Source organism: Oryctolagus cuniculus, chromosome 2, assembly GCF_964237555.1.
Source record: "Oryctolagus cuniculus chromosome 2, mOryCun1.1, whole genome shotgun sequence".
Classification (NCBI taxonomy): Eukaryota; Metazoa; Chordata; class Mammalia; order Lagomorpha; family Leporidae; genus Oryctolagus; species Oryctolagus cuniculus.
This window is the reverse complement of record NC_091433.1, coordinates 128,336,929-128,352,723: the sequence shown is the minus strand read 5'-3', so window position 1 is coordinate 128,352,723 and position 15,795 is coordinate 128,336,929. Positions and strand designations below refer to the sequence as shown.

At 43.8% G+C, this 15,795-nt stretch overlaps 1 protein-coding gene across 4 annotated transcripts in view; it reads right to left on the bottom strand.

Moving 5' to 3' along the window:
* The window catches only part of M1AP (meiosis 1 associated protein), an 82,922-nt gene that overhangs the window by 52,232 nt on the left and 14,895 nt on the right, over nucleotides 1-15,795 (bottom strand). For all 4 annotated transcript variants that reach the window (XM_051836897.2, XM_070068864.1, XM_051836895.2 and 1 more), the window contains one exon: nucleotides 13,441-13,609. In XM_051836897.2, the coding sequence (XP_051692857.2) occupies nucleotides 13,441-13,609 (169 nt within the window). The remainder of the gene's footprint in view (nucleotides 1-13,440; nucleotides 13,610-15,795) is intronic.

Below are 15,795 nucleotides of genomic sequence, written 5' to 3'. Positions count from 1 at the left end.
ATTGACAGGCTTTCCCAGATCGTAAGTTTATGATCCAGATGCAGAGTTAGGGCTCTGCTCTAAAGTGTAGGGTTAGTAAAGCGGGCATGAAAGGCTGAAGAAAGCTTCTAGCTTCCCCTAAAAGCAGTAGACCTCTCTGTATCTGCATTTCTTGGGCTGACACTTCCTAGTTCTCTTTTAAGAGTGAAAGAGGAACTAAAGAGATGAACAGAAAAGAAAGGCTGTGAGAACTATGGATAAGTTTTATATTATGTAACACCAAAATGAAACATTATACTTATAAATTACAATTTTAAAACAAACTTGACTGTGGGCAAAAGAAAGGAAATATGCAAAAATAAAAGTGTAATAGGATGACTATGAGTAATATTTAGTTATTATTTTAATGTATTTTAGAGGGAAAGTTAGAGAGAGAGAGAGAGAGAAAGAGAAAGCAGTTGTTTGTTGGTTCACTCCTCAAATACCTGCAATGGCCAGGGGCTGGGTCAGGCTGAAGCTGGGATCCAAGAACTCAGTCCAGGTTGCCCATGTGGCAGGGACCCAACTAATTAAGCCATCACTCCTGCCTCCCACAGGTGTACTGGCATGAAGCTCACTTGGGTATCAGCCAGGACTTGAACCCAGGCACTCCTATATGGGATGTGGGCATTTTTTAAAAAAGATTTTATTTATTCATTTGAGAGGTAGTTACAGGCAGAGAGAGGGAGAGACAGAGAGAAAGGTCTTCAATCAGGTTCACTCCCCAAATGGCTGCAACAGCCAGAGCTGAGCCAATCCGAAGCTGGGAGCCAGGAGCTTCTTCCAGGTCTCCCACATGGGTGCAGGGACCTAAGTGATTGGGCCATCTTCCACTGCTTTCCCAGGCCATAAGCAGAGAGCAGGATTGGAAGAGGAGCAGCTGGGACAGGAACCAGTGCCCAACTGTGATGCTGGCACCACAGGTGGAGGCTTACCTGGGATGTGGGTATCTTAACTTGTGTCTTAACCCCTAGGCCAAATGCCTGCCCTGATTATGAGTTATTTTAAATTAAAAATTATTTTACAGCCATGTCTTCATTTCAATAAATTATGAGTAACTAGAGCTTGAAATTTTCTCAGTGAAAAGCCTACATAAAAAGATATTAGTGGCCGGCGCCGCAACTCACTATGCTAATCCTCCGCCTAGTGGCGCTGGCATACTGGGTTCTAGTCCCGGTCGGGGCGCTGGATTCTGTCCTGGTTGCCCCTCTTCCAGGCCAGCTCTCTGCTGTGGCCTAGGAGTGCAGTGGAGGATGGCCCAGGTCCTTGGGCCCTGCACCCCATGGGAGACCAGGAGAAGCACCTGGCTCCTGGCTTTGGATCAGCGCGGTGCGCCGGCCACGGCAGCCATTGGAGGGTGAATCAACGGCAAAAGGAAGACCTTTCTCTCTGTCTCTCTCTCTCACTGTCCACTCTGCCTGTCCAAAACAACAACAACAACAAAAAAGATATTAGTACTACTACTATTACACTACTGTATCAATAGGTGGCATTAATTTATCTGTCCCAGACACTGTTCTAAGTCCTTTACATGAAAGTTGTACTTTGTCATCACAAAAACCCTATGAGTTAGCTACTGTTATTAGCCCTATTTTATAAATGAGGACTTTGTGGACAAAAAGTAATTTATTCAAGGTCACAAGGTTGTAGAATAAAACTGAATGGTTAAATATGGTTAAAACTGGATGGTGATGAATTCATATATGGGAATACCTCACAGATATTAAAAGGAATGAATTATTTATGTATCCATTCATTTATTTATTTTAAAGACAGAGTTACAGAGAGAAGCAGAGAGAGAGAGAGAGAGAGGTCTTCCATTCGCTGGTTCATTCCCCAATTGGCCACATGGCCGGAGCTGCGCAGATCCAAAGCCAGGAGCCAGGAGCTTCCTCTGGGTCTTCCCACATGGGTGCAGGAGCCCGAGGACTTGGGCCATCTTCTACAGCTTTCCCAGACCATAGCAGAGAGCAGGATCAGAAGAGGAGCAGCCGGGACTAGAACCGGCGCCCATATGGGATGCCAGCGCTTCAGGCCAGAGTGTTAACCTGCTGCTCCATAGTGCTGGCCCCAGGAATGAGATCTCTATGTACTAACATGGAAAAAAATCACTAAATAATAATTAAAAATAGCCAAATGAAGATATTCAGCTGCAGAGCAGAAAAACTGGCATAGCCCCATTTTGAAAAAGGAAACAGTATCAATAACAACAATAATGCTTTATGTCTGTCCATATAAATGCATGTGTAGTGTTAGCAATTCAGTAGCCAGGTTCCTATACTGTTGATGGCGATTATTATTATTATTATTATTTTAGGAAGATCAGATTTATTTATTTACAAAGACTCCTGTCTGGTAGAAACTTACATCCACAGCACCGGAATAAAGCATCACAGGCAATGCATGCAGCATTCAGGAAGCAATCGGTACCACCTTCATTGGTTTTTCTCCTTTTATATCCTTTCCTTATGTAATCCCTTACCTGACCTTAACCTTAGCAGTGCTTGCCAATCGGCCAGAGGCAAATGTTTTTAAAGTTGTCTGTGAATTGGCCTAGCCAGGGCCATATTCCCACAAATTTGATTAGAACATTGTTTGGAAGAACAGAGGGCAACCTCTATTCCCCAAACAGCCTCTGTGTTCACCTAAGGTTGTACAGACTTACCTCCTTATCTTGTTTACTTCTTGTCCTTGAGTTAAACTTTTTCCTTCTATTTTTACAGAACTTTTTCATTCTCTTTACATGGAAGACCTCTCTCTCTCCTTCTCTCTCTGTGTAACTCTTTCAAATAAATAAAATCTTAAAAAAAAAAAAAAGTAACTGTGCAGTAGCTTCCCACGTAGGACCTCTGTCACCAATGAGTTGTATTGAGAGTTAATTGTAAAACTAGTTCTTGGCCGGCGCCGTGGCTCACTAGGCTAATCCTCCGCCTAGCGGTGCCGGCACACCGGGTTCTAGTCCCGGTCGGGGCGCCGGATTCTGTCCCGGTTGCCCCTCTTCCAGGCCAGCTCTCTGCTGTGGCCTAGGAGTGCAGTGGAGGATGGCCCAGGTCCTTGGGCCCTGCACCCCATGGGAGACCAGGAAAAGCACCTGGCTCCTGGCTCCTGCCATCGGATCAGCGCGCTGCGCCGGCCACGGCGGCCATTGGAGGGTGAACCAACGGCAAAGGAAGACCTTTCTCTCTCTTTCTCTCTCTCTCACTGTCCACTCTGCCTGTCAAAAAAAAAAAAAAAAAAAAAACCAAAAAAAAAACTAGTTCTCAAACTGTGTGTGATGGCGATTATTTCTAGAGAGTGAAATTCTGGATCATTTTGAACTGTATTATACTTTCATAATGTTTAAATTTATATAATTTGCATTTTAAAAAATGTAAGTAATGGGCCGATGCTGTGGCGCAGTGGGTTAAAGCCTTGGCCTGAAGCACTGGCATCCCATATGGGCACCGGTTCTAGTCTTGGCTACTCCTCTCTCTCTGCTATGGCCTGGGATAGCAGTAGAAGATGGCCCAAGTCCTTGGGCCCCTGCACTCATGTGGGAGACCTAGAAGAAGCTCCTGGCTCCTGGCTTTGGATCGGCGTAACTCTGGCCATTGTGCCATCTGGGGAGTGAACCACTGGATGGAAGACCTCTCTCTCTCTGTTTCTACGTCCCTCTGTAACTCTTTCAAATAAATAAAAATAAATCTTAAAAAAAAGTGAGTAACTCAAAAAAGCCACTAAAAATAACACTGGGCAAGATACTTTAGCTAAATTTTAAAATAAAAGGATATAATGAACAAGTTATATAAAGTTGGAATTAATTCAAGGAAGTATCATTTATTCCACTGAAAGAAAACATTTAAATAAGCTATACATGGAGCCGATGCTGGGGCATAGCGGGTTAAAGCCCCAGCCTGCAATGCCAGCATCCCATATGGGTGCTGGTTCTAGTCCTGGCTGCTCCTCTTCACATCCAGGTCTCTGCTATGGCCTGGGAAAGCAGTGGAAGATGGCCCAGGTCCTTGAGTCCCTGAACCCATGTAGGAGACCCGGAAGAAGCTCCTGGCTCCTGGCTTCTGGCTTTGGATCAGCTGAGCTCTGGCTGTTGCAGCCATCTGGGGAGTGAACCAGTGGATGGAAAACCTCTCTCTCTGGCTCTACCTCTCTCTGTAACTCTGTCTTTCAAATAAATAAAATAATTATTTAAAAAAAAAGCTACACAGATTAAAAATTTATAGAACATCTTAACTATTGTTAATGCAATTTAAAGTAAACCCTTTCATTTTAGTTCCTGTTATAGAACTTTCTAAAATATGAACTTACTTTCTTAATTTCTGAATTTATTCTCTTTCAATGATTCTGGGCCTACAGAGTCTCCAAGTCTTCCTTGTAATGATTGGTTCTCACTGTGCAGGACTACTAGAGAACTCAGAATTTATATATATATATATATATTTAAAGATTTATTTATTTATTTGAAAAGCAGGGTTACAGAGAGGCAGAGGCAGAGCAAGAGATGTCTTCTATCACTGGTTCACTCCCCAAATGGTTCAATGGTCAGAGCTGAGCCAATCCGAAGCCAGCAGCCAGGAGCTTCTTCCAGGTCTCTCACATGGGTGCAGGGGTCCTTGGCCATCTTCTACTGCTTTCCTAGGCCATAGCAGAGAGCTGGATTGGAAGTAGAGCAGCTAGGACTTGAACTGGTGCTCCCATGGGATGCCAGCACTACAGGCGGCAGCTTTATCCATTACGCCACAGTGCCGGGCCCCAGAATTTATATTAATCAAAGGAGATATTTTCATAATTATTTTTAAAACTAATCTGTAATATCAAGATTTCTTTTTGGTTTGTTTCCCTGTTCAAAAAGTAGAACTTCAGATAATTTTTGTTTTGTTAATGACCATGGCTAACAGAATTTAAAAATAGTAACTAGATTTAAGAAGTGTTTGAATCAATTCATGATGTTCATGGGTTACAAAGGGAATCTATGAGTATTTGAGATATTTGCCTAACTATGGGCTGACATCACAGAGGTTGACTATAACTCCTCTAAAAATGACCTGATTTTTTTTCAATCATTCACTTGTTTATTCAAGAAACATGGAGAATCACGTGCCAGGCAGAGGGATAAGTACTTGTGATATAAAGATGTTTAAGAGACTCAGCACAGGAGAATGACAGTCTACTTGGGACTTGCCTATTAAAAAAAGTTTAGAAATACACAAAACCAATATTTTTCAAAAATATTAATAATAGGGGCTGGCACTGTGGCATGTAGGTTGAGCATCTGCCTGTGGTGCCAACATCACTTATGGGTACTGGGCGGAGTCCTGGCTGCTCCACTTCCAGTCCAGCATCCCTACTGATGGCCTGGGAAAGCAACAGAAGATGTCTCAAGTGCTTGGGCCCCTGCCCCCATGTGAGAGACCTGGAAGAAGCTCCTGGTTCCTGGCTTCAGATCGGCTTGGCTCCAGCTGTTGTGGCCATTTCAGGAGTGAACCAGTGGATGGAAGACCTCTCTCTCTCTGTCTGTAACTATGCTTCTCAAGTAAATAAATAAATCTTTAGAAATATTAATAATAAAAATAGCTAACTTTTACTGAGTACTTACTATGTACTAGGTTATTAATAGAAATTATCTCATTTAATCCCCAAAACTGCTGCATCAAGTGGTAACTGAGACTTAGCAAGGCTAAATACCTTGCCCAAAGCTGCACAGTTAGTAAGTGATAGAGCCGGTATTTAGACAGAGGCAACCTAACTCTGGAGCACTCATCCTCTGAGAATGAGAGAAGCTGTTGTTGTTAACATTTTGATAACAATACCAAATGAAGCAAAAAGCTAAGGGAATAGAAGAATTAATTATGAGAAAGTACAGGCAAACAATGAGCTGACTACAACTTAACCCACAAAGAGGAATTAAAAACAATTTATGGGATGATGCATTATTTAGAGAAGGAAATGGGAAGTTACTGGAAGAATCATCAGTGGTGACAGAAGGCAAAAGGTACTTTCCTGCTTTTAAAAGATCTTCTATAATGCTCTAGCCACCAACTAGTCTAAATAAAGACAGCAAGAATCTCAGTACTCTGAACTTTGTGCCACTGGGGACAAAGTAAGTTCTTTCTGGGTATAGTCACTGCAGGGAGACAAGCACATAATCCATACCTAATCTATTCTTGGCTAAAAAGAACTAAAAAGCTCCTCTTTTCCATATCTGAGAACCTAATGAGAAGGGCTCTGATTGGTGGCCTGGAGGGCTATGGTTGCCTCAGCCTGGGTCTTAGCGCACCCTGAGGCCTGCAGGGCAAAGGTGTTACAAGAGAAAGGCGATGCAGGGGATACGGGGCAGACCAAGAACAGCCTCTCAGGTACTAGTGTCATCAGTCCATTCAATGATGCCTACACAGCTGGCGTCACGGCTCACTAGGCTAATCCTCGGCCTGCGGCGCTGGCACACCGGGTTCTAGTCCCAGTTGGGGCGCCTATTCTGTCCCGGTTGCTCCTCTTCCAGGCCAGCTCTCTGCTGTGGCCTGGGAGTGCAGTGGAGGATGGCCCAAGTGCTTGGGCCCTGCACCTGCATGGGAGACCAGGAGGAAGCGCCTGGCTCCTGATGGCCATTTGGGGGGTGAACCAACAAAAGGAAGACCTTTCTCTCTCTCTCTCTCTCTCTCTCTCTCTCTCTCTCTCTCTAACTCTGCCTGTCCAAGAAAAAAAAATGATGCCTACAAATGCCTACTGGTAATGTAGCCTATGGTATCTACTGGGGCATAGAAATGAATAAAACAAATTACTAACCCAAATGTGCTTATGGCTTAATGCAGAGGTAAGAAGACATTAAGGAGTTACCAAAAAAAAAAAAAAAAAAGAGACAAAATAATCACACAAGAAAGCAATAGTGAATAATTCTACATGACATATAATTGAGGGCTGAATTGCGTGGTGCAGACCAAAAGTGATGTGGTTGTTCTAAGGAAGGTAAATCGGTATGATAGTGATGAACCTGAATTAGAATTTAAGGGATGGGGAGGATTTGGTTGGAAGAAGAAAGGAGAGGCAGTTCAGAGGGAGAGACTACCTCGAAGGGGGGAGGTGGAGACGGAAGGGAGGACAAAAGAGTGAGAAAAGCGAACCACACGCAGCAGGTGAGCACTCACAAGCCACATGGCGCCGCCCACCCGCGACTGGGGATGCCTTCGCCTTCCTCAGACAACAGCGCGTGCTCCTCACCACCCGGTGAACTGAGTTTTCCACAGAGTTTGAGGAAAAAAGAACTGAAACTTACAAGGTTCTGCTCTTTTGAAAAAGTACGCGTCTCCAGCCCATGGTATGCATCCAGAAGAGACCACCTGTCAGCTGAGCGTAGCTGTAAAAGATGGTCTGACCGTCGAAACTCTAACAGAGGGCCGCAAAGGGCTGCAAAGGTGCAAAAGCTGGTATAGAGCAAGACGGATATTGGTTGCCCGGAGATGACAGAAAATGACACACAGAGAAGCTAAGCATTCTGCCCCAGATTGCTCAGCCGCCTACAGTATGCAGCCCTTCTCCCAGACCGCAACCCCAAATAAGGACTGGGAAACAGATCATACTGCTTGCTGAACTCATTATTTAGTGTTGGTTAACTTTATGGGTATAAAGTACACTGAAAGTATATCATTGTAAAAATTAAGATATTTAACATTTTCATTTTTCCATATTTGTCCCCTTGAATGGATCTTCATCAGCATGTATGTTTTGTATTTCCCTGAAGCTGAAAAATTTCCTGAATAAAGAGAAAAAAAAACCCACAAGGCTAAGGCTGGTGATTCTCTCTCCCCTGTCAGAACAATGCCAGGAACTTTATGACGCTGGTGACAGAACTTGACAGGAACCACACCTTTAGTTAACCAAACCCCTACCAAATTATGAGAGGAGGGGAGAAAGAGTCAAGCTATCCATGTGAGATCAAACAGAGATCAATCATGTAAAAACAGTAGGCACATCCATAAGTGCAAAACTTTGGAAGAGGCCAATATGGTCAGAAGAGCTGTAGGAAGGCAAATCATAACTTGAATACATTAAAAACAGTTAAAAAAAAAACCAAAACTTTGGGGCTGGTGTCATGGTGTATAGGATGCAGTGCCAGCATCCCATATGGATGCCAGTGCGAGTCCTGGCTGCTCCACTTCTGATCCAGCTCCCTGCTAAGGTGCCTGGGAAAACAGTAGAAGGTGGCCCAAGTGCTTAGACCCCTGCACCCACGTTGGAGATCTGGAAGAAACTCCTGACTCCTGGCTTTGACCTGGCCTAGCCCTAGCCATAGTTGCCATTTGAAGAATGAACTGGAGGATGGAAGATCTATTTCTTCCTCTCTCTCTCTCTCTCTCTCTCTCTCTCTCTCTCTAACTCTTTCAAATAAGTAGATCTAAACAAAACAAAACCCACAAAAAACCTTTCAGAGGAGCCAGCATTGTGGTGTAACAATGACTTTCAAATAGATTTTAAAAAAACTTAAAAAAAATCTCTTAGACTCCATAATTTGGAAATCTCTACTTGACTTCCTGATAAAAATCTTTTCATGGGGCCGGTGCTGTGGCATAGCAGGTAAAACTGCTGACTCCTCCAGTGCTGGCATCTCATATGGGCGCTGCTTCAAGTCCTGGCTGCTCTACTTCTAATCCAGTTCTCTGCTATGGCCTGGGAAAGCAGTAGAAGATGGCCCAAGACCTTCCGTGCACCCACGTGGGAGACCCAGAAGAAGCTCCTGGCTCCTGGCCTTGGATCGGCACAGCTCCAGCTGTTGCAGCCAATTGGGGAGTGAACCAGTAGATGGAAGACCTCTCTCTCTCTCTGCCTCTCCTTCTCTCTGTGTAACACTGATTTTCAAATAAATAAATGAATCTAAAAAATCTTTTCATAAATTTCCACTGTCTTAGAACAAACTCAAATGTTTTCGCATAGCATATATGGGCCCTTCTCATTTAACCCTTGTCTACCTTCACAGTCTTGCTTATGCCTCTGCCCAGCAGGCTGTGGTCCTAGGATCTTATCTCGCTTTCTCAGTTCTCTGGGTCAACTTTTTGAGTGGCCCTTTGGCTCTGCATCTGCTTGGCTAATTCCTACTTGTCTCTATGACTCACTCTGAATAGTTTTTCTAGGAAATGTAAACTTATGAGTGATTTAGATTTACTTATTTGTGCTTATCTGCATTTTCCAAATAATGAACACTTAAAAATGTTTATTCTTTTAAATTTATTTGAAGGCAGAGTGACAGAGATATAAAGAGAGGTGGATGGTTCTTCCATCTTCTGGTTCCCTCCTAAATGCCCATAAATATGTTGGGCCAGGCTGAAACCAGGAGCCAGGGACTCCATCCAGATCTCCCACATGGGAATCAGGGACCCAAGTATCTGAGCCATCATCCTCTGCCTCCTAGAGTGTGCAACAGCAAGAAGTTGGATTGGAAGCAGAGGTGGGACTCCATCCTAGGTACTCTATAAAATGGGTGTCCCAAGTGGTGGCTTAACCTGCTGTAACACAACACCTGAACCCTTACCTGCATTTTAAATCTGCTTATAATACATATGAATAATTTTTAGGATGTTAATATCAAGGAAAAGGTCATTTAAGTAAACAGAGCACATGCAACAAGGACAACTATGTAGGATCATTCCATCCCTTCCCTCCAAAGTAATCCCAGAGGGTAATTCAAGAATAAAAGTCTCATTTCAAAAACAGATTTTTAGGGCTGGTGTTTTGGTGCTGCAGATTAAGCTGTCACTTGTGACACTGGCGTCCCATACAAAGTTCCCATTCCTGTCCCAGCTATTTTGCTTTCGATTCAGCCCCTGCCACACCATGGGAGCCTAGGATGTAGGAGTTCCAGGGCTCCTGGCTTCAGTCTCCCCAGTCCTGGCTGTTGTGGCCATTTAGGGAGCGAACCAGTGAGTGGAAGATTTCTCTCCTCTCTCTCTCTCTATCACTCTACCTTTCAAATAAATAAATAAATCAGCCTTTAAAAAAAATGAAGAGAAAAACAAATTTATCCCACACTGGACTAGCAAAGTTAAACACATAAGGATAAGTCCTAGTAGGGAAATATCATTTACTATTGGTGTAAATGTAAACTGTCATGATCTTTAATGGAGAGTCATGTCATTAATGATCAAAAATGCATTTTTTTATTCTGTAGTAACTTCTAGGAATTTAGTCCACAGAAAGTACTTGCATAAGTACACAAGTATATACACAAATCAGGACAGCTACATAATTTTTAGATCCAGAGCAAAATGAAAATGCAGACTCCCTAGTTCAAAAAGCAGGAGAAAAAGGTCATTAAAAATAGTAACATAAAATTTTTTTCTTTCTCTTGTGTTCTCTTTCTTGAGCTGTCATGGTGGAGTTTTGCTTTGTTTTTCTTTGTTTTTAATATTTATTCATTTATTTGAAAGTCAGAGTTACACACAGAGAGAAGGAGAGGCAGAGAGAGAAAGAGGGGGGGGGTGTCTTTCATACACCGGTTCTCTCCCCATCTGGCTGCAATGGCCAGAGCTGCGCCAATCCGAAGCCAGGAGCCAGGAGCCAGGAGCTTCCTCTGGGTCTCCCATGCAGGTGCAGGGGCCCAAGCATTTGGGCCATCTTCTACTGCTTTTCTAGGCCATAGCAGAGAGCTGGATTGGAAGTGGAGCAGCTGGGTCTCAAACTGGCACCCATATGGGATGCTGGCACTGCAGGCAGAGGTCTTACCTACTACACCACAGTGCTGGCCCTGCTTTGTTTTTCTAAAAAAATGTGACAGGGCCAGTGTTGTAGCTCACTGGGGTAAGCTGCTGCTTGTGGTGCATCCCATATCTGAGTGCTTGTTAGAGTTCTGGCTGCTTTGCTTCTGACCCAGCTTCTTGCTAACATGTCTTGGAAGTCAGTGGAGAATGGGTCCAAAACTTGAGCCCCTGCCACCTATGTGGGAGTCTTGGATGGAATCCCTGGCTTCTATCTGCCGCCCAGACCTGGCTGTTGCAGCCATTTGGGGAATGAATTAGCAGATGGAGGCTCTCTCTGTCTTTCCCTCTCTCTCTATTACTCTGCCTTTCAAATAAATGTATCATAAAATTAAAAAAAGTAAACCCCTGGCACATGCTCTAGTTCCATCAAACTTTACTTACAAAGCAAATAAAAAATAAAAATCAGGGTCAGTGTTGTTCTGTAGCAGGTAAAGCCGCTGCTTGCATGGTGGTTCATATCCTGGCTGCTCCACTTCTGATCCAGCTCCCTGATAATAGCCTGGGAAAAGCAGTAGAAGATGGCCCAAGTGTCTGGACCATGACATTCACTTGGGAGACCTGGAGGAAGCTCCTGGATCCTGGGTTCCGCCTGGCCCAGCCCTGAATGTTGCAACCATCTGGGGAGTGAACCAGTAGATGGAAGATTTCTGTCTCTCTCTCTGTAACTTTTTTTTTTTTTTTTTGACAGGCAGAGTGGACAGTGAGAGAGAGAGAGAGACAGAGAGAAAGGTCTTCCTTTTGCCATTGGTTCACCCTCCAATGGCCACCGTGGCCAGCGCGCTGCGGCCGGCGCACCGCGCTGATCCGATGGCAGAAGCCAGGTAGTTATCCTGGTCTCCCATGGGGTGCAGGGCCCAAGCACCTGGGCCATCCTCCACTGTACTCCCTGGCCACAGCAGAGAGCTGGCCTGGAAGAGGGGCAACCGGGACAGAATCCGGCGCCCCGACAGGGACTAGAACCTGGTGTGCCGGCACTGCAAGGTGGAGGATTAGCCTAGTGAGCCGCAGCACCAGCCTGTAACTCTTTCAAATAAATAAATAAATCTTTAAAAACAAAAAAATTAAAAATTACTGGGTCTGGCGTTGTGATTTAGGGGGTTAGGTCACTGATTACTATGTTGGCATCTCATATAGAAGAACTGGTTGGAGTCCCAGCTGCTCTGCTTCTGATCCAGCTCCCTGCTAATGTTCCTGGGGAAGCAGCAGAAGATTGGCCCAAGTACCTGGGTCCCTGCCACCCCTGTGGGAGACATGGACAGAGTTTCTGGATCCTGGCTTTGGCCTGGCCCAACATGGTCTGTTGTGGCCATTTGGGGAATGAACCAGCAGATGGAAGATTTCTCCGTCTTTCCCCCTCCCTTTTCTCACTCTGCCTTTCAAATAAATAAATTAATCTTTAAGAGAAAAAGATACAGTCATTAAGAATTTTAATGGAAGAGCATCCAACCCAAGAATGGGGCCTTTCTGTCTGCAGAACTCTTTGTGAGTGCACTTGTCTTTGTTCCATGATCCCAGTCCTGCATGTGCCTATTCATATAGCAGTGGTTATAACAGCAACATGTAATAAGCCAAATTTCTTTCATAATAAGTGGTTAGATAAACTGTAGTGTAACCACATAATAAAAAATCATGTAGTCATTAAAAAATGAGATGGAGTCAGGTGTTTGACCCATGGTAACACAATGGTCACGACGGCAGCATGCCACAGTGGAGTGTCTGGGTTTGATACCCTGATCTGCTCCTGATTCCAGCTTCCTGCTAATGTGAACTAAGGGGGGTGGTGGTTATGGCTCAAGTAACTGGCTTTTTGTTGGACTGAGACATAGACTGAGTTCCTGGCTTCCTGCTTTAGCCTGGCCCAGCCTAAGGATGCTGTGGGCATTTGAGGATTGAACTAGCAGATAGGAACTCAGGATATATCTTTCTCTCTCCAAATAAAATTAAACAAACTTTTAAAAATTGAGATAGATTGGGGTTGGCACTGTGGTGTAGTGGGTAAAGCCACCACCTGCAGTGCCAGCATCCCATATGGGCGTCAGTTCAAGTCCTGGCTGCTCCATTTCTGATTCAGCTCCCTGCTAATGCTCCTAGGAAAGCACTGGAAGATGGTCCAAGTCCTTGGGCCTCTCCACCCATGTGGGAGACCCAGAAGAAGCTCCTGGCTTTGGACTGGCCCATTTGGGGAGTGAACTAGCGGATGGAATATATCTCTATCTCCTTCTTTCTCTCTGCCTTTGCCTCTCTGTAACTTTGCCTTTCAAATATATAATATATCTTTTTAAAAATTAGATAGATCTATAAATACTGATACAGCTATATAGTACACATGGACAAAGAAGGTTACAGAACATTATGTATAATATGATTCCATTAAAATATTAAGTATATGTGTATGTGTGCATGTATGTATATATAAAGGAATATTGGGAGAGGCATCACAAACTCTTAAAATTGATTAGGCATTTTATAATATTTCAGTTTTTACTAGTAGGATACATCCTTCCGAATTAAAATAATAAACACTTTAACATCTAGAAAGATCTGTCTGAACTGCAGTGAAATTTGCTGGCTTCATTTAGCATTTAAAAACATAAAAAGACCATGCAAAATTATGTTCCTAACCTGTAAAATGGCTGCTCATTAAAAATATTACCATTGTTTTCACTCAAAGAACAATTCTTACCATCACTGCCGGACTCTTCAACAGGAGATGCTGAGTCCATATGCTGGAGGATTTCCTTTGTAACCTCGACAACCTGAAGTCTTCTGACCCTGACCAGGTCTGTATCTTTCAATCCTTCTTCTAGTTGTTTGACCACTTCTTTTCCAGGATGGGAAGTCAGAACAGTAATCTGGAAATAAACCCAAGAATCAAGCCTGCTGTACAGAGTGAGGAATGCTAATGTTTTACACTGGCAGAATGACCACAGCAGATTGAACCTAGTGGATTAGGCCTCTGGACTTTGAACTTCACAAGGGTTTCTCAGCACATGCCACTGCCCGCCCAACAATAGCCCAGTGGTCATGGCTATTGTGTTTAGTGCCAAGAGAAGGCTTAATGGTAACTTAAAAACCAAACTTCGTTTGGCAGATTCTGATAGAATGGGTCACATAGAACCTTTCCAATCAGGCTGAGCTGATCCCAGAAAGTGATAAGTGAGAAGCCAAACTTTTAATTTAGTTTTTTACAGATTGCTTGAGGGCCCAGCACTGTGTGTTAAGCTGCCGCTTGCAATGTAGGCATCCTATATTAAAGTACCAGCTAAGTCCCAACCCTCTGCTTCCAATGCAGCTCCCTGCTAACCTGCTTGGGAAGCAGCAGATGATGGCACAAGACCTTGAGTTCCTGCCACTCACGCAGAAGACTCAAAAGGAGTTCCTGGCTCCTGACTTCAGCTTGGCCCAGCCCTGACTGTTGTCATTTGGGTAGTGAACCAGCAGACAGAAGACCACTCTCTGTGACTCTGCCTTTCAAATATATATGGGACACAAACCAGTGCCCATATGGGATGATGGTGTCACAGCCAAGGCTTAGCCCACTATGGCACAGTGCAAACCCCTCAGGCCGATTTCTTGAATGGTCTTTGAGGAGACATTGGATGTAATTGCTCTCTTTGCTCCTCTGTAAGTAAAGTGTTCTTTTCCTCTGATTTCCTTTGGAATTTTTTTCTTTGTCTTTGCTTTACTGTGGTTTGAAAATAGTATGCCTAAGTAGAGATTTTTGGGCATTTACACTGCTTGGTGTTCTCTGAGCTCCCTTGATCTGTGGTTTGGGGTCTGACCTTAATTTAAGAAATTCTCATTTTGTTTCATATATTTCTTCTGTTTCTCTCTTTCTTCTTCTTCTGGTATTCCTGTTATGCTTATGTTATATCTTTTGTCATAGCCCCATAGTTCTTGGGTATTCTGTTCTATTTTTCACCCCTGGACTCATTATCTTTGCTTTTCAGTTTGAAAGTTTGTGCTGATAAATCTTCAAGCACACAGATTGTCACCTCAGTCATGACAAGTCTGTTAACAAGCCCATTCTCTATTTTTGTTGTCTAGCATTTCCTCTTGGTTCTTTTTTAGGAGTTCCTTCTCTGCTGGCATGGCCCATCTGTTCTTTCACACAGTCTACTTTATCCATTAGAGTCCCTAGCATACTAGCTATTGTCTGATGTTCTGGAGTCTGATAATTCCAACATCCCTGCCGTGTCTAGTTTAGATGCTTTCTGTCTCTCTCCAAATGCCTTTGGTGCCTTGTAATTTTTTTTTCTTGTTAGTTAGACATGATGTACCAGGCAAAAGAAATAATTATAAATAAGCTTTAGAAGGGTAGTGAGGTGTGGGGAAAGGGAAGCATTCCATGGTCCTATGATCAGGTCTCAGTCTTTTAGTGAACTCTAAATTCAGCCTCTGGTCTGAATTTCACAAGTGTCCCTCAGGTTCCCTCCCACGTGCCCCTAACTGCTTGGGTGGGAAAGGATGGATCTTGTGAGCTACAACTGGGTATTTCCCTTTGCTCAGAGAAGTTAGGCTCTTAAAAAAAAGATATATTTATTTATTTGAAAGGCAGAATAACAGAGAGAGACAGAGACAAAGAGGAAGAGCGAAAGAACCAGAGAGAGCGAGCAAGCGAAAGAGAGAGAGAGAGAATCTTCTATCTGCTGGTTTACTCCCCAAGTGCCTGCATAAGCTAAAGATAGGCCAGGCCAAAGCCAGGAGCCAGGAACTCCATCTGGGTCTTGAACTTGGGTGGCAGGATCCCAGGTACTTGGGCCATCAACTTCTGTCTCTCAGGCATATCAGCAGGAAGGCTGGATGGGAAGCCCAGAGAAGCTGAAACCTAAATCAGGCACCCTGATATGGGATGTGGGTCATTTAACTTGCTGCAGCACAACGCCCACCTCAGCTAGGGTCTTATATAAATTCAAAAGGTTAGGCTCCATCGAACTAATTTTTTCTGAATCAAACTTTTTTTTTAAAGATTTATTTATTTGAAAGGCAGAGTTATAGATAGAGGCAGAGGCAGAGAGAGAGGGAGAGAGAGAGAGAA